Raw genomic sequence first — 22498 nt, 5'->3', positions numbered from 1 at the left:
GGATGAACTTTCTGTTTGTTTCTTTTAAGATTTGGATTGAGGAAAAAAGCAGGAGATTCCTGCTTTAGTAATTTAGTAATTTGCTCTTACAAAGCAAAATATATCAGTAACAGTGGAACTAGCCCTCAACATTCTTGTTTTCTAATCCCAGTTCACCATTGGTTTTCTCTAAGCCTCAACAGAAACAAGCTAGGGTTTGTCTGGAAAGCTTGTGTCAAGTTACTAAATCAATTTAAAAACACATTTAGTAATAGCAAGGTGAAGGTCTTCCACAGTGGAATTGAAACAGTACAAAGTGCATTTCAAATCAAGACAGACCAACTTGGCTCTAAGCGAAATCATTTTAAGAATGATTTTGGATTTTAATTATCACTGAAAGTTTTCTAAATAAAGACCAAGTTCAAAAGTAATGTTTTCAAAAATGGCATCCCCGCCTTTTGGTGCCTCACCTTGGCTCTGCTCTGCAATCCAAAGACTGCAAACTGTCCTCAGCTCCCAGGCAAATCAAGAGTATAGCAGACTCCCCATTCCTCTCCCAAGACCAGGAATAGTCTGCCCATAACTGAGCTTAGTATGCCTCACTGTCTAAGCAATTACGGAATGAAAACATTCAATTAATGTTCATGACATCTTTTGTCTGGAGACTCTCCAGACCATACAAAGTGTTAGGTGTATAATGTTGCAGTAAATCTATCCCATTTCTAATACGCAGCTGCCATCAAAAAGCAAGCAGCATATTGGGATGCATCTGGAACATGAAAGAGAATGACACAAGAAAATACTACAATGACAGCTTATAAGTCAGGTGAATGGCCTCATCTGGAATTCTGTGCATAGCGCTGGTTATCTCGTCTCAAAATCGATGTTACAGAGATAGAGGGGTTTCAAGGCAGTAACAGGAATGGCTCTCCAAAGGTATGGACATTCCACCAAAGCAAATCAAGTAAGAGTCTATATGCATATTCAGATGATGTTCAGTGAGAAGAAAGTTGCACATGCAAAATTAGTACAGGAAAATATTTTTTCAGAAAATGTGTGGAACTCACTGATACATGATGTTACTGCAGCCAAGAAGGTTTAAAAATTCCAAAAAGGACTGAATAGCTACATGAAAAAAGACTATCCAGAGCTAAAACAGCTAAGTGAAAGGTTCTCCACTCCAATCTCTAGAAACATTGGAGGGATGTAGGTGCCTTCACAGAGCGAGGCAGATGATGATAGCTGGGCTGACAGCCTGTGGAAGCTCCTGTCTCTCTCTGTTGGCCAACCAAAGAGCCTAAGATTGCTACATCCCTGACTTGGGAGCTCAGCTGAGTTTTAGGAGTGCTCAATCTAGGTCTTAGTTTCAGCAGAAAGCAACACATGCAGCTTTTTCTCTTCAGACAAAATGTATTACATAACACATTTAGCACGATACTTATTAGAAATATTCTTACCTGTAATTAAATCATGATGACCTACAGATCTACCACATTTCCCATCCAAAATGTGCTGTGAAGATGTGTGGAGCTGTTGTATAGCTAAGCATTCACTTAGTACATCTTGTTCGATATCAGTACATGAATTTAGCTATAAGAAGAGGATAAAACAAACATTTTATTTCAAAGTAAACCAAACAACTTCTAATTAAATTAATATGTCTTATTTGACTAAAGATTATGTATAGAAGGAAGGAAGGAAATGTCATTCTTAGGAACTTAATGTAATTAAGAATGTATCTATTACTTAGTATTTCTAATTAGAGATAATTTTGGTTTTCTTAAGCACACAATTTAAGTGTGCTAATCTTAAATCAACAACAGTTTGCTTCAGAATATAATGTACCCTGTGTTTCTTCAAACCTTACTGAGTAATTTATCTGCATATTTTTAGGCTTTCAGTAGTTTCTTGGGTTCTGTGGCAAAAAGATTGCATCATGTTCTAACTGTGACACTTGGAAAGACATTTGATAGGGGAAGAAAAGCGTTTGTGCTTATCAGATTAGAACTGGTGGAATAATGTGCTGTCAGTAATGTGTAAGAGCTATCACTGATATGTCAGCTGTTCTCCATGTAAATTAAAGCTCTGGCAAAAGTGTCTGAAGCAGACTCTTGAAAACCACAATGTCGATCATATTAAAAACAGCAGGAGACGAGAATTAAGAAAGAAAAGCATTTCTAATTCTCTTTCAAACATGCTGATGTTGCCAAGCTTTTGTCATAATACGGTGCTCACATTACACAAACAGCCATCATATTCTATAGCCATTAATAAATAGTTATTGTCTTAAAGTTTACAGTTTTACATACCAATCTCCCCTGGGTTTGGTTATTCTAAATAAAAGGTCCAGGCAAACCTATTTAGAATTCTGCTATACAGCCATTTGTTTGTTCAAGATAAACATCTAACATTTGGATCTCAAAGTGCATCTGCAGCCAATTAAACTTAAACTACTACTAAATTAACAGCTAACTTTCTCTTATTTTGTTTTTTTTAAAGCCTTTGAGAACAACCAAACATTACCACTGCAGGCTTTTTCTAAGGTATAGACTATTCAGGGCTCTTTTGATGCAAGTCTCAGTTCAGAGCTTTTTATTTTATATCAAAGATGGCACATCTTGGTAGCATGTCTCAGCTGAGACATGTGGGCAGAGCCGCCTATTCATTTTTTTCCTTGGCTAAGCCACTTCCACTCAGAACTCCAGGGAAGCCGATACCAACAGACGGCTGCTTGCGCAGAGTCATAACCAAAAATGACCAAGTGAATGTAAACAGTCTTTTCCCCTTTTTTCCTAAACCTGAAAGCCAAAGTAGACTGTCACTGTTTCAATAACACTGAGTTTTACTTAGTTGTGAAAGGGGTTTTCTTTTCCTGTAATATTAAGTGAAATATTTGTTTTATTATTTCTTTATGAATCAGATTCATTTTGGTTGCTTTTAATAGAGTCTGATCAAAATGCACTTTAAATCTGCTACTCTTTTCAGAGGCCTATTAAGTTAAAGGAAAAAAGACACAGGATCAAATATTCATCAACTTATCATGCACAAATGAGACAGGAAATTTAAAGATGATTTCTGACCACTGGAGGAGCACAGATTTAGAATGATGTACCAAGTAAGTGTGGGAGACTATGAACCAATGTTATTTTAAGATGGACTTGATAAGTCTATGTGAGGGTTTGTATATGTTAGTAGGAAAATTCCTGAACCTAGGAGATTAAGAGATATGAAAGCCTGGATATTTGATGTCCTGGTATATCCAAGCAGCTCAGGCTTCTGACTTGTGTATATTGCATTCACCCTGTATTGATTCTACCTTCAGGCCTCCCACTGGTTATCCAGGAAGTACTTTTTGCCTCCTAATACAAGTTTGGATTTAGGGTTTTTTCCCACCTTCCTCTGTAAAACTGGAAATTGGCCTCAGATGGAGATGGGGTATAACAGTGGAGACTGCTTCTTTGTCCAGACCCAGAGGATGTTAACATGCTAAAGCATTCATCAGTGCGCAGAGCTGAACAAATGATACTCATATTTGGTGTTATGAAATAAATCTCTCATTCCTTCCTCCAAGAGGTATGTCAGTAAGCATAGGAAAGAAAGACAAAAGTTCCCTCCTTTGGAATGGGGCATGGTTGCTCTCCAGGATCAGCTGAGAATTTCATATAATAAAATCCTGCTTGTCCCAAATATAAGGGTATAGCAAAAGACACTGGGTGATACAGTTAACCTCTTCCTGTGGCCTAGTACAGTTTTAGCTTTTGGTCTCACTCTCACTGAAACCTAAAGGTTGCTCTCAGCTCTTGGGAAGTGTTTTGCAACACATGGTGTAGGAAGGACGTGCAGAAGACATTTGGTGGAATCTTCTGAAGTAGAGACCTATGCTGTAATCACATTACTTGATAATACAAAACTAGGCTGGCAAACTGGGTGATCCCTTCCAGTTCCTTATTGCTAAATAGAAGCTCTGCCAGGATCTGGCATCTGCATAAATAATGTACTCGATCCTGTGAACACTTGGATATGTACTAGGCATGGGCAGGCATGAAGATAAGCATATAGTGAGTGTTTCTTGACTTCCTCTCCAATAGGGTGCACAACTCTGGACACTGAAGTTCTAGAAACAGTTACCCAGCCTGCAGCTGGTGCAGAGAAGAGTTACAGGCAGACTGGGAGTTAGATAACCTGTCCTGGGAAAGGAGACCAACACTTCAGAGTGATGAATTTAACCAAGTGGAGACTGACAGGGGATACATCTCATGCTGATCAGCAGCAGCAGGAGAGGAGTGTAAGACAGAGGGCCTGGCTGACACAGGGACAAATCAGCATGAATTCATCACAGATATACTCAGACAGGAAATACAGGCCTTTTTGACACTCATCTCACTCCTCTATGGCTCATCTTGGATTCTGCAGCTAAGACCGTCTTTGTTCTGCTACTGTCTCCTCTCTCCATACGTTCTTCTCTTCACTCTGCAGTGCTTCTAGTGCTTACCTTTGACATTTTTCCAAACTAGCTGCTCCCTAGCTCTATCTTGCCATGCTGTCATTTCTGCTGTCCTCCATCCTTTAAACATGCCTTGCTGTCTCATCCATGATGCTCTTGGCAGGGGCAAGGTGGCTGAGGGAAGACACCATTGCTGCTTATTGAACTAATTGTAACTGCTTGCTATGGGTAGTATTCTCTTCCCTTCTTGGGCCTCAGGTATGTACATGGTCTGGCCACCATTGACCAGTTTTGTGGGATCTCAGTCATCTTTTTACACACTGTGTGTAAAAATGAGTAATAAACAAGGCTCTGATCCTGGGTTGGTGCCTTTAAGCACCCCCATTTAATAAAGAATTAGCCCATAGGAGCCATTTAAAACTACTTCTTTGGATCTAATACTAGTGAACAAATAATTGTTTGTTTGGGTTTGAAATTATTTAGAAATGCATTTAAAATACAGTTGTAGTAATCCAGAGAGAAGTGGGAGATTTTCATTCTTGCCTACTAAAACCCAAAATTTCCATACTATTCTTAGTTTTGCTTCTGTTTTAAATGATCTGCTAGCATGTATTTACTATGTGACTATGCAGAGGCTAAACATACAGACATTGTATGTGAATGAGAGCAGAGTGTGAGCTTGTGTATAAAGATGAACAAGAAAGAAATGCTTGGAGTAAAAGTCTGAGGCATAGTGAAATTACACGCCTGTGGCATTAAAAGCACAGAAATACAACGTGAGTTGGTTAACAAAAGTGATTAAAACTCAGCAGGAAAACTGGTTCATCTTGAGTTTTCTTCTAGCAACCCTGCCGAGAAAGTGATTTCAAAATATGTAAACTGATGGTAAATTTAAAATAACCATATCAAGGAGATGTGGAGATGTGTCACTCCTTGCCTTGTGGGTCTTACCTTCTTACGCACCTGCTGTTCTTTGGCTGAATGAGCTTTCACATGTTTGCGTAGAGAGCTGGGGTCAGTGTAGCGTTTGGAGCAGCCAGGAATCTGACAGGCGTATGGTTTCTGTAAACGTGTGGACAGGGAAAAGATTTCATCTTCATCTGCATCTACTTTCCACATATGAAGGCTGCACTGAGCCACCAGCACACAGAGCGCTGAAGCCATTTCTGTGAAACACAGTGCTAAGCCCGAGCTGTTTGTTCTCCCTGCCGCTTCCAGACTTGCAAGCCCCTCTCTCTATGTACACAAGCCAGATATGGTGCAAACAGAAGAACAGTACTGACAGCTCCAATTTTGCACTCCATGAAAGCGCTAAAAGCACCTGACATCTCTGTGCTCTGGTGCTTTAGGCTACTGATTACAGAGCTGAATCAAATGCTAATGAGATGCAATTAAATGAATTTTGAGAACATAAAGTTTTTTCTAGCATTTACAATATACAAAATGATTCTGATATCACTCAGGATAATTATAAATAGAAAAGGCCTGGTTTCTAATTCTGATTTACCACTTGTTTTACAAAAACTATGTTCCATATGCAGCAGAGCAAAATGAAGCACTGAACACATTTGGTTTCCTTCATATCTTGTTCCTGTTTTAAATAATAGGAACAATGCCTTTCTTTTTACAACTCCTAACCAAAAAAAATGCATCAAACATTAACATCCAAGCAAATCAATACAAAGAAAAAAAATGTGGTATTGTTAGTCTTGTTGGGGAGACCTTTCCAGCTGCTTTTGGCATCCATCAGAGCTTGCCGCTTCTACGTGGCGCAATACGAGCACTTGCTCCTGGGGAAAACCATCCTTGTCTGGGTGAGTCATTCCACTGCATTTCTCCCATATGAAAGTAAATAAATAGGACAGTCCAATTTAACTGCTGGTTCTGGAGCCCAAATAATTGAAAGCCTTGTTCTTCTCTTAATTATGCCCATTGCCAAAAAATGAAACGCCATCTCTGTGCTACGGTACAACCCCCACGTGAATGTGTAATTACCAAGTTGAACAAAGGGACCCTGGCACTAGTTATTAAATAACCATTGATTCAAATGGTAACAAAATAGTGCTGCATGTCAAATCTCACTAAGCCTTAAAGCTGAGCTGAACATTTCTTTTTCTCTTTTTTTCTTTCCTCTCATCTGTCAACACTATCTTAGTCTTCTCACTTGGACTGGTAAGTCTCTTTAGTGCCTTCCCGTAGCTAGAAAACTGGTACGTCAAGACCTCAGTGTCACTTTCCTTAACTCCCTTGGTTTCAGAAACAGGGAACACAAAAGCAAAAAAATCACCAGTGTTGTGACAAGTGACTGTGAGGCCCTTTACACTAGTTGCTCTATGCCTGGAGGAGCGATGACATGCCCTTTATACCGCAAGGACAGATACCTTCCCCTTGTTCTGCTTTTACCTAGGAGAAAGGCCTATTTCCAGATGATTTAGTAGAGATTCAATTAAACTACCATACACCAGTAGGTTTCTGAAATTATTTACAGATTCTCTTTTCAGAGAAGATAAACGATGGACTGACCTACATAAAGAATCTTTAAAACCAATTCCAAATGCACTCACTAAGAAAGAAGCAATCTATATAAACCCCTGTTCTTTGTAAGCACCTCCAGAGGGTAAGTATTGCTGCTCTGTCCAGCCAGCAGGAAATTTCTAAGGAATAATAGAATCATTCACCAATTCACGGCCTTGCAGGCTAGCACAGCACCTACCCAGCAAGTTACAGGGCAAAGCAGATTTATGGAGAGTATCTGGAACTCACAGAGAACTGACACCTGAGAAAAGACCATGGAAATCTTTAAGAAGTCCCTTAGCAGAAAAAGTGGCAAAGTATTTTTCTCATCATTGGTACCTTTAATTAGCAATAGGGAAACTACCTTTGAAAGGGTTCATGGCTATTTGCTTTGACATTCCAGGCAGTGATCTCGTTCGCTGAGCTAATGCAACGTGCAGTCTCTACAGCAACACCATCCTGTAGTTCCCTGTTATTTTTTGTATTCACATTTTAAAGCACACAATACATCATAGGTCTTTTAATTAAACAGGTAAGTGGAAGCCAGTTACTATGGTGTGGGGCTACAGAAACAGTTTTAAATAACCTGCAACAGAACAGCGTGGATGATACTTTTAGATATTTAAGGAAGTTAGTAGAAAATGATTACTGTACCTTTTTGCTGATTTATGAGCATTTCAGATATTAAAGACAGAGAGAAAAGGAGAAGAAAAGAAGAAAGTTAAGAGATTTGTTTTCAATAATGCACAGATCAACAGATATAAGAGTTTTTGCTTAGTTTGTTAAACATACTGAATTATCTTTCAAAAAGTTTAATAAATGGCATTCCATCTGTGAATCTCACTTATAAAAATGAATCTATTAAATTCAAGCAGTTAAATTTCAAAACTGTGCACACAATTTAGCATATTCAGTTTCAAAAGAGACGCATTTTAGAACTAATTACAAATTCAAATATCTCAGGTTGACTTTCAAATAAATAAAACATTGTTATTGTAAGTGTGCTTTGGTTTGGAAAATGTGACTGACTCGCTTCTCTTACTTGTTTGTTTTTGCAAGGCATAATGTACATTAGACATTCCTTAATGCTGCACTGTCTGAAATGTGTAACTGCTTAAAAAGTAAATATCAATTAAACTCAAAAGTTCTGCCCCATAAACACTTGGCCAAATGTTAAGCCATATATATTCACCTCTTTGGAAAAGACAAAGGAACAAGTCTGACTGTTATTCTTTACAAGCTTTATGCTGAGGACTTAACTGGTCTACACAGTTGTCTACTTACTTTCTTTCCCCATAACATGGTGACTTAATTTTATCAGAGCCTGACACACTAGAGAGGCTCCTATCTTCTCTGTATGGGAAGTGAAAAGACTTGTGAAGTTGAGCCAGAAAATCTGCCAACTGTATGTAAGAAATGGATTTGGTTCTTACAGGTAATTCTGAAGGGGGTCTACTTAAATTATATAGAATTATAATATGGATGTATTTTTATCTTTACAGAATTGTGTCCAAAACTGAGAGGCTTTTCCCTTCCTTTAGATGTCTGAACTGTTGTTGCATTCATTCAGATCAGATTTTACTGAAGCAACACATGGTAGGAAGCAAGACAGTGACATATTTAGTACAGCAGCAATGACTCCACTTTCACTCACACTATACCTTATTCTCCAGGTACCTCCTCTCACTGGCCTGGTTACGATGAGAGAGTTTGTGAGTAACTAACTCCTGAGTAAGTTATTCCTCAGCATGAGTAAGACGGCAGAACGGGCTTTTCCGTGATCAAGCCTTTTTTTTCATTTCTCAAAGCACATAAAACTGAAAATAAAGAACCATTGCTTACAGCTGAGTTTTCTGAAACCTCCTCATGAAAATGAAAAAAAAAGTCCTACTCCAGTGTGAGAACAGATCATGCACAAGGACCATTGGAAAACTCAGTGCAACTCCCAGTATGGAATCGTGCTTACAGTATCCAGGTGTGTTCGCTGATGCTTTGCCCGGTCACTGGAGTTGCTGAAAGCTTTCTGGCAACCAGGATGCTGACACAGGTACGGCTTCTCCCCGGTGTGACTCCGGAGGTGAATCTTAAGGTTCTCAAGCCTAGAAAATGCCTTGTTGCATCCTTCAAACTGAAAAAAGCCATAAAAAAATTGTTGTAAAGCACTGCTAAATAAACCATGTGCAGCCACAATGAGAACAGTGTAAGATCCAAATCAGACATGTAATAAATCAACCAACATTCAAACATCTGTTGAAATTTATGGACGAAACACAACATTTTGTGGTGTTCATTTAATCTGTCACTGAAGACATGGTGTGCAGCTCAATAATAACACATGAGTTATAAATATCTCACACGTTCCTGTCTGAAGTACTGAGCATTTAAAGGCATGGTGTCAGTAAAGAAAATTTAAAGAAAGAACAAGTGTTCTGATGAGTCCTCTTAGATTCTAATTGGCAAGAACTGCTGTGGGCTGGAACAATATGATGCTACAGAGACCAAGAGAAGCTATTTGTGGCAGGGAAGAACCTGGTTTCGGATGGCTGAAACACTATACACTGGGGCAGATGAATACAGACTATTACAGGAAGACCTGATCCATCTCAGGCTCAGTCCAAACTCTGCTGTTATTCTGCACCCTTTTCTTTACTGGTCAGATCATGCAGATCTGTTTTCAGTATTTTTACAACCAGGAACCTGAGCAATGCTGACTTTTTAAGCACTTGTTTCATTAAGAAACTTGGAAGAATAAAATGCTGCAAAGCACTCATAACAAAAGTAGCTGCTTGAAATTAAATTAGAATAAATAAATAATGAAAAGTCGCAGGTACCAATCTAAGAGAAGGATGTTTTGCATTGCTCACCAAGTCTTAGTGTTACAGACAACAGTTGACCACAGTGGCACTACTGCTCCAAGAGAGACTTTGGGAACTAACTCAGATGAGCACAAACACATGCATACACATGAACAGATGTGCATCAAAAATAAACCAGATATGCAGTATGTGCTCAAATACTTCTGTGCACGTGTACTCAAATGCAACATGTATATACTTCACCCACTCTCCATTGTAGTTTCGTGGCATTGCAGATTTTCCAGTGCCTCTATATAGATGAGAACCTGGCTCCTCTGTGATTTGGGATGTCAGGGTATGTATTTGAGAAGCACAACCCAGTTTACCACCATGTCAGCATCCATAACAGTTTTCAAAGCCAACAGGTAGATGTATCTTAAAACTACTATTTTTGAAAAATCAGATCTTTTTATACTATTTTTGCTGATAAAAAAGAGCAAAGAAAAGAGAGTAAAATCTTGACATGCATAAAATCAGTGTTTTATCATTTGTTTCTGCTGAGTCAGGACTTTGTTCAGCAAATTTATATTCACTACCTGTGGTTCTTTGGTTGGCATCACAGAAATTAAAATCTAGCCAACCCCTGTCACATTACACGCTTTTCTTATATACATTGGTGAGTGCCAAATTTCTGACTTGACTGCTGCATCCAGCATTGCAGAGAGAAGGCTGGGAAAGGAGATCAGATGCATCTTAAAAGATGCTGCGAACTGGAGACACCTGGCTTGCCAATGCCTGACCAAGGTAAATTTTGGCCACTGATAGAGACAGGTCCATCACGTCCTGGTCAGATTAGCGTGCTCTAAGCATCTCAATACAGTGACAAAGTGATCTGGATTCTCGAATTAGCTCTCTGTTTTGCAGACTATTTTGTCTTTAGATGCAGATGAGCTCTGCACACCATAGACAAGACACACATGGGCACCCCCACACACAGCTTCTAGGCAGACTGTACATTTTCACCCTTCCCAGCCACTCATATGTTAAAAGATCACTGTAGCTTTTACTGCTCTAAATATTTTACTGCCCTGGGCAGCTATTTCATTTGTCTGCATGGTATATTTGGGTCTATACACACAGACAACTACCTGGTATATAGCGACATTTCCATCTCTCTCCATTGCAACAGTCAGGAAAGCTCTGCAAAGTCACCTGTGGATATGCTACCTTTGGCTTCAGAAGTTCACTTAGTCTTGAGTCCCTTCAAAACATGTGAGCTGTTAAAGAAGGTAGGGGAGTTTTGGAAGTGGCCAAGTCACCAAGGCTTACAAAAAAACAAATTTTCTCTTTAATCATCACTAAAAATTTGGAAAGTGTTCAGAATGAAGCAGTTTGAAACGTGCAGATATGACAAGTCCGTGACAGATAAAGTAGTGTTTAGAAAACCCATAGTTCTCACCACACATTCCATAAAGCCAGTATCTGGCAAACACAGCTAATGTTTTGAGGTCCTAAAGATCAATTGTTTTATGTTTGTTCCCTAGCTCCTCTTTTTTGTTAACATCGCCCTTCAAACCATTACCCTTTTATTTTCCGTTCAAGAGGCTGCTCTTCTCAGTTTTACTCACTGATACAGGACCATGTGGTAGCATAAGAATCAGATCCCATGTCTACAAAGCTATTTTGCAGCTCAGCTCCGTAACTTCATCCATTTGAATCCTAGGTGAGTGATAAGATCAAGCTTTTCTCTACTGTTACTCATGCTATTCCATTTGTGTGCCATATCAGCAGTTCTTTCTACAGACCACACTTCCCTCTCTAAGGGACCCTCAGGGTCTGACATGTGGACATCAAAAGACCTAACCCAGAAGGACATTACAGAACAAAGTTCCCTATCAATGGGTCCTTGGGATATCCATATTCTGTTGGCACCAGAATCACTACAGTGGCACACCACAGCCTGCTCTTTGTTGTCTCCCCACTGGCTCAGGGCTGGGAAGATCTTTTAGATCACAAGTCTTTTCACAGCTTTTCAGTCATGGATGCAGGATCTTGACCCTCAGAATGTTTTTCTAATGGATTATTAGCCTTTAGCTCCAGTATCTATGACCTAATACAAAGTAGAAAAGTATGCAGAATAATCCAAATTAATTGAAGGTACAGCTCCATTCCCACTGATGTCAGTAGCAGAAATTCCAATGATAAATGTCCTAAAACATCTAAACACAAGCAAACAAGTATGTTTAAGACTTTTGCTGGATAAGGGCTTAAGGAAGAGAAGGAATAGGCCTTAACATAAATGCTCAGAAATACAATGTAAGCAGCAACACTCAAACAAATATGGGTTTATTATACTTCTACTGTGGTCAAGAGCCTTCTTTTTTGTGCTAATGCATAATCCAAAAGCTTAATAGCATCAGCAGTAACACTCCTCCTTCAACACCTGGACTCTAAGGGCTTTTCGTATTTATGATGTTCTCTATGGTACAGCGTAAATGTCAGTCAAGGCTAGAGCTCCATTACAGTGGATAATATATAGTAAGACAGTTCCAAACCTGTGATAAACTCAGTCTAAATAAGTAAGGTGGGAGAATACACCAGCAAAGAGAAGGATATGGCTGCAATTCCCATATTTTGGAGGAGGTGGAATTGCTAAAGGTAGGGTTGGCTATGACTAAATAGGAAAAAAAAGAATGGAAAAGGAGTAGGGGCGAGAACCTGGCTGGAAATGGAGGAGGAGAGGGGAAGGTGTACCAAGTTGAAGGTGATAGGCATGAGAGGACGGAGTAAGAGAGCTGGAGCAAAGAGCTGGTAAGTGTGAGCCTGTGAGCTGCAGTCAGAGCTGCAGAGGTCTCCACTTTGAAGGACTACAGCTATTTTTGCTGAAGCTGCTGACTGCATCCTTTACAGGTTTTGCCTACAACTCCCCATATGCAGAAGACACCACTAGGACATATGTTCCTCAGAATGGAGTTGTCTTCCTTTTACAGTTGCACAAGGGCAAGGTAATTTCAACTGGGTTTCTGCGGATACTGCTCTAAGATGAGGTAATCGTCAGCTACTGCTCAACATTTGCAACTCTGCCACGCACCCTGCTACTGGAGATACACACACTAAATGAAACCACTCCGGAGAAGCGGGGTCCTCTTTCTCCTTTCAGATAACTGTTAGGAAGATCCATCAATCCAAGCAGTGCCTAGGCTTCAGCTACAAAGAACAAATGCTCAGTTTTCAAAGGATGGTAGTAGCTATGTGATCAGCTAAGAAGGCTGCTTACAGAATCTCCCAGACATCTGGCCTCAATCTGCCACTGCTTGATCCTACAACCTTAGATATTTTGTTGACGTTTTTTGATGCCTGGGATAACTGTAACAGTTGCTGTATAATCCTCAAATTCTGTAGAAGTCATCATAGCTTTTAAAAAAGTTTATCAATAAAAACAGTAACTATACTGCAAGTACTATTTTTGTCTTTTTTGTGAGATCGGTAATGTGTGCTTCCAACACTGCTATCCCATACACACCTGAGCAGACACAAAACAATGTCAGAGGATTACAGTAAATAGCATGATATAGTTATTTGACTTTACAACTAATGCTGCTTTTATAATAAAGCTCCTACCAGGAAAAACATGCTTTAGAACTTTATGGGACTAAATTAGCCCATTACCATATTGAAATACGTATATTATCTTTATTTCACACCGCAGTCTCACTGGAGTATAACTGCAGGAATATCGTGCATTTAAAAGGCATATTTATGAAAACACTAAATTATCTCACAGTGATCTAAACACATCATAATTTTCTTAACAAAACAATTTAATCTAATAACTGGAATTGCTTAAAATGTTTTTCTTTGCTTCCATTTTATACTTCAAATGCACCTGAGAATGTTGCCATGCAGAAATAACAGCATATTCCCAAGAGGGTTTATATTATCAAATTTTTACCATTTTCGTAAGCTCATTCAATCACAGTCATGTCTAGAATATCTGTCAGTGGTACAGATCAGAAGAAATCAACTATAAACTAAACAGCTCAGACCATAAGGTGAAGCAATAACTGACATTTTCTTAGGAAATGAGTTATGACTGAAAAAGAGAAGCCTTCACAGTTGTAGCGCTAAATAGGTCCAGTGTGCCATTAGAGAAAGCTCATTAATATACACCTCTGCTCTCGGCTGCGAGATCAGTTAAACAAGCTGCCTTTTATTTATAGGCCTAAAAGGGAAAGAGCAGGTCATAGTGGCTGCTGACATCTCAGACAGCCTACAGATGGAAAACCCCAAACATTTCATTCCAAAGCATTTAGTACTATCAATAGGAAACCTGATGTCTGGTCAAAACATCTACAAGCCTTCTGAACATTGTGAAATGTTCTTTCTTCCTCACTGATTACAAAATTGGGAGAATTTTATTGAAAAACACATTAGGAGAAAAGAAAAAAGACCCTGTGAGGACGTGTGTCCCTTCTGGAGGGGAGGGAACAGGCATGTGCTTGAGAGCACACAGCGCCCAACGTTGGTGACACGGCAGGAGCACACAAGGCTCCAGGCCGTTACAAAGGTCATTCCAAGCACATGAGTTGCTCCACTGAACATAAGAAACAAAATATTTGATTTGGTGCTTTGTTTTTTTCTAGCGACCTCCTGATTGGATTAATTTTAAATTCTCTGCGGTAGCTGCGATAGAAAGCCCTGATCCTGCAAATAAGCGCGCGTGAGTAACATGACTCGTGCAAGGAATTTTACTGAACTCAACAGGACTCTTTGTGAGTGTAAAAAGTAGCCTGCAGGAGTGAGCTCTCAATCTCCCCACAGACCCCAGTTCATATAGCCAATTTACAGATTTGAACTGGCAGAGGCTGTTTTCTTCCCTTAGTAGCCCTATAACGATGGCAGATACCTGCGACACACAGAGGGCCTGCCAATCTCCGTGCTTTTTCGTGAAGCTTTGAGCAATTTACATTTGCACAGTGGCACCTCTATATATTTCACTTGAGTCCTGAGAGTATTGCTTGTATTTACTATTTGTATTGTAAAAAAGCATGTGGGGCTTTAGCCAAATTACTGTACAAGTCTTGGTGCGTAGGAGAAGAAAAGGTGAAGGGGTGGGGGACAGGAAAAAGAAAAATCTGGAGAAACATGATGCAGTACAAATGCAATGATGGATCTTTCACTTTGTTAGGCTTCCAGGCAATTACAGCCAGTCATTCGACATCAACACACTGCAGACTAGCAGTTCACTTTCCTTAGGCTGCTGGGTTGCACATTTCCTAATTTATACAAAACTGGAAAAGATTAATATACGGAAAATCCTGGAAAAGGCATTTGATTGGCATGCGTCACCAAATGAAACCTGCTGGCTGACGGGGCCCAGCCCTCTCTGCCGATCACAGAGGGAAAACGGACTCCGTTTCTGCGTTTTTGCCTGCTAACAGCAGGTCTGCTTGTGCTCTCGAGTAACTCGGGCATCGTGTGCCCATGCCCTCGCCGCGGCCGGCTGCCGCCGCATGTGGGAGATCAGCTCCGCAGGGCACTGAATCGCAGCCTGTCTCCATGGAGCACCAGCAAGTTTGGGCTCTCAAAAGCCTTGCTCATGTAATTGTAAATTTTCGTCTGTCAGGAAACGGGGGGAACGTTGTTCCAAACCCTGAACTATTCCGAGATTTGTTTCTTTTAGTACCACTAGGTCATACATCAGGCATGTCAGCAAGCCGATGGAGCTTTCCACACACTTTCCAGCAAAATCCCAAGTATCTGGGAAAATAAAAAGCCTCCCGGCATTTTCACAAGACCCCGTTGCCAGTCTTTGAAATTCCTTTTAGCAATCCTTCTTTAGTCAGGTGGAGTGATAAAAATTTGTCAGAAGAAGGGTTACTTGCATTAATTTGCTGCAAAGTATGGAAATGAAAGGGGGAATCTAGGGATATCTTACTATCAGCCGCATGACAGCCACAAATTTTGCCATACGGTTTTGTTAAATATGTCATTTGGAAACCAAACAATTTTCTGAAACCTCATTACAGTTGGACTGAATGCAGTATTATGGCTTGCAGGCAAAAATAACATTGCATGGAGCAACATTTAAAAAAATGGAATGTAAAATTTATATGGTCATGTAATAAGCAAAGACGACAAGCGCTCTTGAAATCTACACGTCAGTCTCTTTATATCCTCACGTGTAATTGGAAAACTATTATATGTTTGGGATTTTTTGAATAGCTTGCAAGCTATTTGAAATTAAAGGACACCACACAATCCAAGGTTTTCTGCTCCAGTATCTGAAGCCAGATCTGCTTGTTTTAGAGACAAAATTAAGACTGAACAAAATCAATTAAAAAACCTCTCCTGCTGTGCCAGCAAAAAAAAACACAAATAAAATTAAAATGATTCTCTCCAGTTGCTTTAGATATTTAAACAAAAAAATACAGTTTACTATATGTACTTTAAAAACATGATCCTCTGTGTCAACAAGTCCTTGTCTTACCCAACTTCACATGAAAGCATTTCAACTCAAGTTTGCATCTAAATGTGTCACCTATTTACATCCATCTTGGTTGAAACTTTACTGACATCTGTCCTCTTGCCTTTTTTTCTTTCCCCCCCCCCATCTTCCGACCCGCATTTAGTCACATCTTTAAATAAGAGACTGTGCTTTCTGTAGAGGAGGACACTACACACTGCAAGCAGTTGTGTACGTGGCAGATGGAGCAGGCTCTCAGAATTCACTTACAGGTATAAAAGTTTGCAAGACTGGACTGAAGAGCTACTCATCTAAGAAAATGAGCATGGCCCCAGGACAGGAGGAGAATCAGTCATTGTGTATGTGGACTAACTAGTTGCAATAAAAAAAATTTCTAAGGAGAGGACAATAGTAAGAAAGAAAAAAAGGCATTACAAAACCAAACAAAAAAACACCCCAAAACTTATGGCTGATTAGCATAGCGTAGCATCTTAAAAGGCCAAAATACCACATGTGTGGCATGTTACAAAAGAAGATTAAAATAAAGGAAAAAATATCCAGAGAACCATGAAGTCTAAAAACATCTGGAGTTTTATAGTAACAAGCAGGAAAAAAAAAATCAAAAACATAATTGAAAAAAGTCTACAGTGATATATTATTGTACAATGAAACTTAATGGAATTGAAAGAAGAAGAGATGAAAAGGCAAAATAAGGGGGGAAGAAATAAAAGAAACAAGAAAAGGCATTTATACTTTAAAGATGTCACTGAAGGTTTTTATCTCAGTTATTAACAATTACACACCCTGCTTCTGTAAGCTGTTGCTGTAATGTGTTGAATGCTCTCTTTCAGCATAGGATATTCATGCATGCTCAGGAATTCATCAGCTCTTTTGTGCCTGAGGTAGGGGCACTTTTCACTTCTGATTCTTTGAGAGAGATCTGCAAAGAGAACGGCAGGGAAACCGCCTCTCCTGGTTTACATCACGAAACCAATAGGAGATTTGAAGAGAGGCAGGACAAACATGTAAATTAGAAATGTTTGCTAAAAACAATGCATGCATTCAGGAATTAAACAAACAATTTTAAGTTGTTATATTGGCATCAGATTCTAAAATCAACTTTAATTTAAATGTATTCTCCAGCAAACATTTATATAGAAGAATGAAATTAAAAACTTCCCTCTCTTTTTCATACTTTTCCCTTTTGTTAATGCACCAATACAGAGAGAGGCAGATCTGCACATAGTCCAGTCTGCCTTCGTGACAGGCCAACAACGTCCATAAACAGGAAGGGTTTCCAGAAGACCACAGGAATTAACAGATCAGGTCTGTTTGGCCCCCAGTCACAGCCAAACGTGAGACAAGCATGCACCAAACCTTCTCTATAATAAATATGGCATAATCCAACGACAGCGAGACCTATCCTAACTTCCCACTCATCTCCCCAAGAGTACCTTTTTTTTTTTTTTTTTGTCCAGCTCATATCTTTGTCAAGGCCAATAAACAAACACATACGACTGACAGTCAAAGCTCCTCTGTTACATGACCTCACATCTAACAAAGTGACTGCTGTCCAGGACAGACCCAACAGAGGAAGATCCTGCAGGTAAGAACTGATCTACGGTTGGAAATTGCTGGGTGACTCTTTGCCCAACATGGTAAGAGGAGTTGTGTGGATAACTCGCAGGATAAAAATCTCTCCAAAGTTCTTCTCTACAAGGAAGAAGACAACTCAAGAGGGATTTTCCATGCTGGGCCAATTTGATTAGCTGCAAAATAGGAAGGGGTTCAGCCGGTAACCCAAGGATGTCAAAAAATCTGTTAAGATGTCCCTGACTGACCAACTCTTCCTTGTGTGTGTTGAGCAGAGTCTGGCAAAGTGCCCTTCCACAACTGCCAGAAAACCACCAGGAAAGAGGTTCTGCAGCACAGTGGGAGCTTGTTATCATCACAGGCTCAGTTACTTTATTCTTTTTTCCCCTAATCCTGGTTGTGGAGTAGAGTATCATGAGCCATAGCTCCCTCCTTCACCCACTGATCATCTCCAGCTACCCTACGCTAGAATCCCACAGGGTGATTTTACACTGGGAGAGCTAAACTGGAACAACAACACAAAAGAAGAATCATGTTCTCTTTCAGTGAATACATGCTCTCTTCCCTAGGGAATGGGCTTTACTTCATTCAAGTCACTAATTTTCGTCTTGCACTGCTTTTGTTTCATCTTTTTGGCCACATTCACTGCAGAAAGGAAAATCTGCAAGATGTACTCCCAGGAAAACAGCTGTAAACCTGCAGACGTTTCAGTGCAAGTCAGCTTTCTATTTTTGCCAAAGTCAGCTCAGTTCCTAGGCTTGCTTAGGCACTGTGTTGTTGGAAGAACCGTGTTTTAGAGCTCAGAAACAATTGCATTATTGCATTTGGTGGACTATCATGCTTCAGCAGAGCTGCAACAACAGTCCATGCGTACACTCAGTGTCCCTGGCAGCACCGAGATACTGTGATGCCTCCCATCAGAGGCCAAGCTTGCTCAGGTCGCTAACAATTGCATGGGCTAAGTGATGTGCTTCAACAGTTACTGAGGCACAGTAACCTGTGAAGCCATGGGAGTGGATTCTGTGCCAAAGCCCTCAGAGGAGATGTTAAATCAAGATTGTGCTAATGCACGCCCCCAAGTTCCACTGCTACTTTTCACACACTGTGACCTACTACATCCTAGTACACGGAACATGTTCTAGCATGGCTAGTTACGATTTTCCCCGAAACCCCGCTCTAATTTTAAGTGGTAAAGTTTCCTTCTAAGGTCTATTGTGAAGAGCTGCTTTCTGCTGAAGAGCAGACGCACGGCAGCAGTGCCAGGTCCCTCCATTCTCCATAGCACTGTGGGATCCTTTCGGATAAAAGGCAGTATAGCAATGTTCTTTTCTGAATAGTACTTAATGCTTTCCCACAGTCTTATTGTTTATAGGGAGTTTAGCAAGTCACTTCACTAATTTAAAATAGATTGTAATCCCACATGGATGGATAACAATAACACATACTGGTGAATCATATGGCTTTCAAATGATACGTATGAAAAAAGTGCTACATATATTGTCTGAAATTTTATTGTGTGAAACCACAGCACTTAGCTCCCTACCAGCTGTGTCAATGTTTCAGTGTAATGAACTAATAGAATTGTAAAATAACAGCAAGGTTAGTTCTGAAAAAAAATGAAAAGCTGAGATAAAAAAGAACGAGTGGGCAACAGAAGATGTAAATGAATACAGATAAACACCATTCCAGGTGGGAATACCAGCCTTACCAATGAAGTGATCTCAGCGACCATGGTTAGAGGTTGCCATCTAAAAGCCTAAGAGGAAGAGGGATTAGATAGATGAAATGGTTTTTAAAAAAAGGAAGAAGAGCAGGTCTGATATCCAAGGAAACTGGCGTGTTACACTTTGAAGGTACAACCATTGCAGAAACAGCCTAACTCACAACGGCGCTCATGAACAGACCCAACTTCAAAATGAAAGGAGAGCAAGAAATTTTTTCTGGCCTTTGCTTCCTAGGGTCAGATCGGTCTCCTGCATCCATGCCGACTCCTTCGTACGAGCTGCCTTACCCACATGACGTAGCTCTCCAGAACGCTGCCAAGGGACATTCCTGACATACTTGACCAATAGCAGCCTGCGTACAGGAACAGTTCAATGAGCCCAGCTCAAATAACAAAGCTTTCACATTGAGCTGTCTCGCATAATTTTTAATATGCTGCTAAATAAATAAATGAATAAGAGAATAAAAGATGTTTTCCAAGATAATATTTTGAGGGAAAACTGGAAATGGAACTCAACGGAAATAGGTTTTAAATTGAAATGTTGAACTGTAGCCCAGAAATGACAAGAAAATTAAATCTGATTTTTTTCCTGAACCCCAATAAAAAAAAGTCTTAAACACTCTCTGTAGACCACAGTTCTGAAAGAAATGAAATTATGTTATTGTCATGCGTGATTATCCAATGTTTGGAAGGTATCTGCAAGGTTTTCCTGAGACTTATACCTCCATCCCCTAACCTAGCAGGAAACCACAATCACTTCTGTACCTTACGTGAAGGACTTTGAAATTAAAGTGCTTCAAAATCAAATATGAGCAGCTTCCAACATGTGCATTTAATCTTGCTAGGTTAAGAAACACCCTGTGGCTACCACACTAAAGAACTGAAAACGTAAATTGAAAAAATTATATCCATATGATTAAGTAAGATGCTTAAAGAGAAACATGTTGTTAAGTACTTCATTGAGAATAAAATGAAATGCAGTAAAATAGAAGCTATTTGGAATAAATCACTGACGCACATGCTTTCTATGCAAAATGGCAGTGTTCAGCTCTGAGTGGACATCTGGAGCAAATTAGTATTATGTTGAGAATAATATAAAATTAAAACATTTAGTTTCGGCTTCTAAAATTAAATATAAAATCAGAGACCAGTGTTGTGTTGGACAGCTCACCTTGTGACTCTGATAGCAAGAGTTTTGTTTTTAAAGCTGTTTATGCCTCCCATCATCGTAAGTGGAAGCCTAACACTCCCCAACACATACTATCTACGCAAACAGCACCAGACAGAACATCTTGTCTTGAAATGCAATGTCGAGTCCTGCGTTAGATGTTCAGATCGAGGAGGCCAAAGCTAAGTCTGAATCTAAGCAGCTTGGGTAAAACCAGAGGAAGAGACCCCAAACTGCAGGCAGAACTCGGACAACACCCAAGCCAAACCTCCCAGGGCCTGAATGTGTTTCAGTTTTACGTGTGCATGCTGACTCTGCACTTTCTAGCTCTGGAGAGCATCCAGGGTTGATGTGTTGAAGGTGCTGGATGACTTCAAGCCCGTGCAGGGCCCCTCTTACAATGTGCTGAGCTCCTCCCAGATGCTGCTGCTGAAGGTACTCAGTTCATATGTGGTCTGATACTGGCAACAGAACAGCCCTCTCAGCTCCCGCCGAGGTGAGGGAGAGAAAAGAAGACTCCAGTGTGCACTGGGACGACTGGCTGTCTAGGAAGTGCTGAACTGGAAAGGCAGTGCAGTGCAACGGACAGGGCATAAGACTGGGTTGGGGGAGACCTGGGATTTTACTCAGCTCTGCCACTGAGCCACCCCAAGCAAATCACTTCATCTCGGGTGTGTGGTTTCATTCTTCGCAATTCCTGCCTCTGTAAACTGAAATCCCTACTGAACAGGGACAGGGTGCGACACCAAATCCCTCATTTTCACTTAGGGTTTCTAGGTCATTTTATAATACTTTATTCTGGCAATGCCATGCTTCTAGTGTGGACCTGCTCTGGGCAAGCCTCACGTCATCCTATCAGAGACTCTCCCTCAGTTCAGGCAATTCCACTGGTTCTTGTGAAACAGCTAACCCTGGTTTCACTTGCTGTCACACTCAGAGCTCCATCCCCTGCTGCATTTCAGATAGTCATTTTCACCTGGAGGTAACAAAGCAGACGGTAAATCCTGCTTGGTTGCACTCCTGGTTGCCTTCTGCTTTAGGAGCATATCAAGTTCAGCAGTCATTGGTGTAAAGGACTGAGCCAAGAGCAGGGCTCTGGAAAAATAAGGCCTTCCTATCTGTAGAAAACCAATTACAACCAGGAGAGAATGTCAGACACAAACCCATCTTCCAGTAGTTTGCTAATGCCCACTTGTGCTTTCAAAGATTCTCCTAGGTATTTGAAACAAAATAGTGTCACGAAAGCAAAAACCAATTACTTCATACAGCACGAAAATATTCTCTTCATTGTATGGTTTATCTCCTTTGTGATGTACTTGGGCACATGCCTTCCCACCTGTTCCTGGACTTCCCTTAAGGTAGCCCCATCTTTCAACATGAAACCTAAACTGGACATGCTCAGACTTGCTCCTGCACTTTGCATGTAAACACCTGCACACGTTATAAATAGTCTCATACCTCTATATGTAAAATTTCAGACACCTGTGAACTGCCTTTAAATAGCCCCAGTGGGTTTGTGGATGGAGAACAACTTCCAGGTGCAGCTGAATAAGGTTATTTCAAGGGCATAGGTAAGTGCAGCCTCCAATCTGCACGCATACAATAACACATTTCCGAATGTAAAGTAAAAGGTTTTAAACACTTGTCCAGTCTGTGACTCAGTCATCTACTAAATGGGGATATAAATACAGTTGTATCTTTCTGGGTTGTTCTGAATTGTAATTCTTTGTGTTTTAATTCTGTAAAACATCTTGAGATCTTTGTATTGCGTGTGCTCTCCACAAGCAAGAATATACACTGAACCTTGCTCCTCATA

General features: G+C 40.2%; 1 protein-coding gene across 1 annotated transcript in view; it reads right to left on the bottom strand.

Moving 5' to 3' along the window:
* The window catches only part of GLIS1 (GLIS family zinc finger 1), a 199842-nt gene that overhangs the window by 29312 nt on the left and 148032 nt on the right, over positions 1-22498 (bottom strand). The window contains exons 4-6 of the mRNA XM_062581279.1: positions 8904-9065; positions 5375-5485; positions 1437-1569 (exon numbers count right to left, since the gene is read on the bottom strand). Of these exons, the coding sequence (XP_062437263.1) occupies positions 1437-1569; positions 5375-5485; positions 8904-9065 (406 nt within the window). The remainder of the gene's footprint in view (positions 1-1436; positions 1570-5374; positions 5486-8903; positions 9066-22498) is intronic.

The sequence above is a fragment of the Rhea pennata genome, chromosome 8, assembly GCF_028389875.1.
Source record: "Rhea pennata isolate bPtePen1 chromosome 8, bPtePen1.pri, whole genome shotgun sequence".
NCBI classification, from domain to species: Eukaryota; Metazoa; Chordata; class Aves; order Rheiformes; family Rheidae; genus Rhea; species Rhea pennata.
Note: the sequence above shows the minus strand (reverse complement) of the source record. Positions and strands in the feature narration are given on the sequence as shown.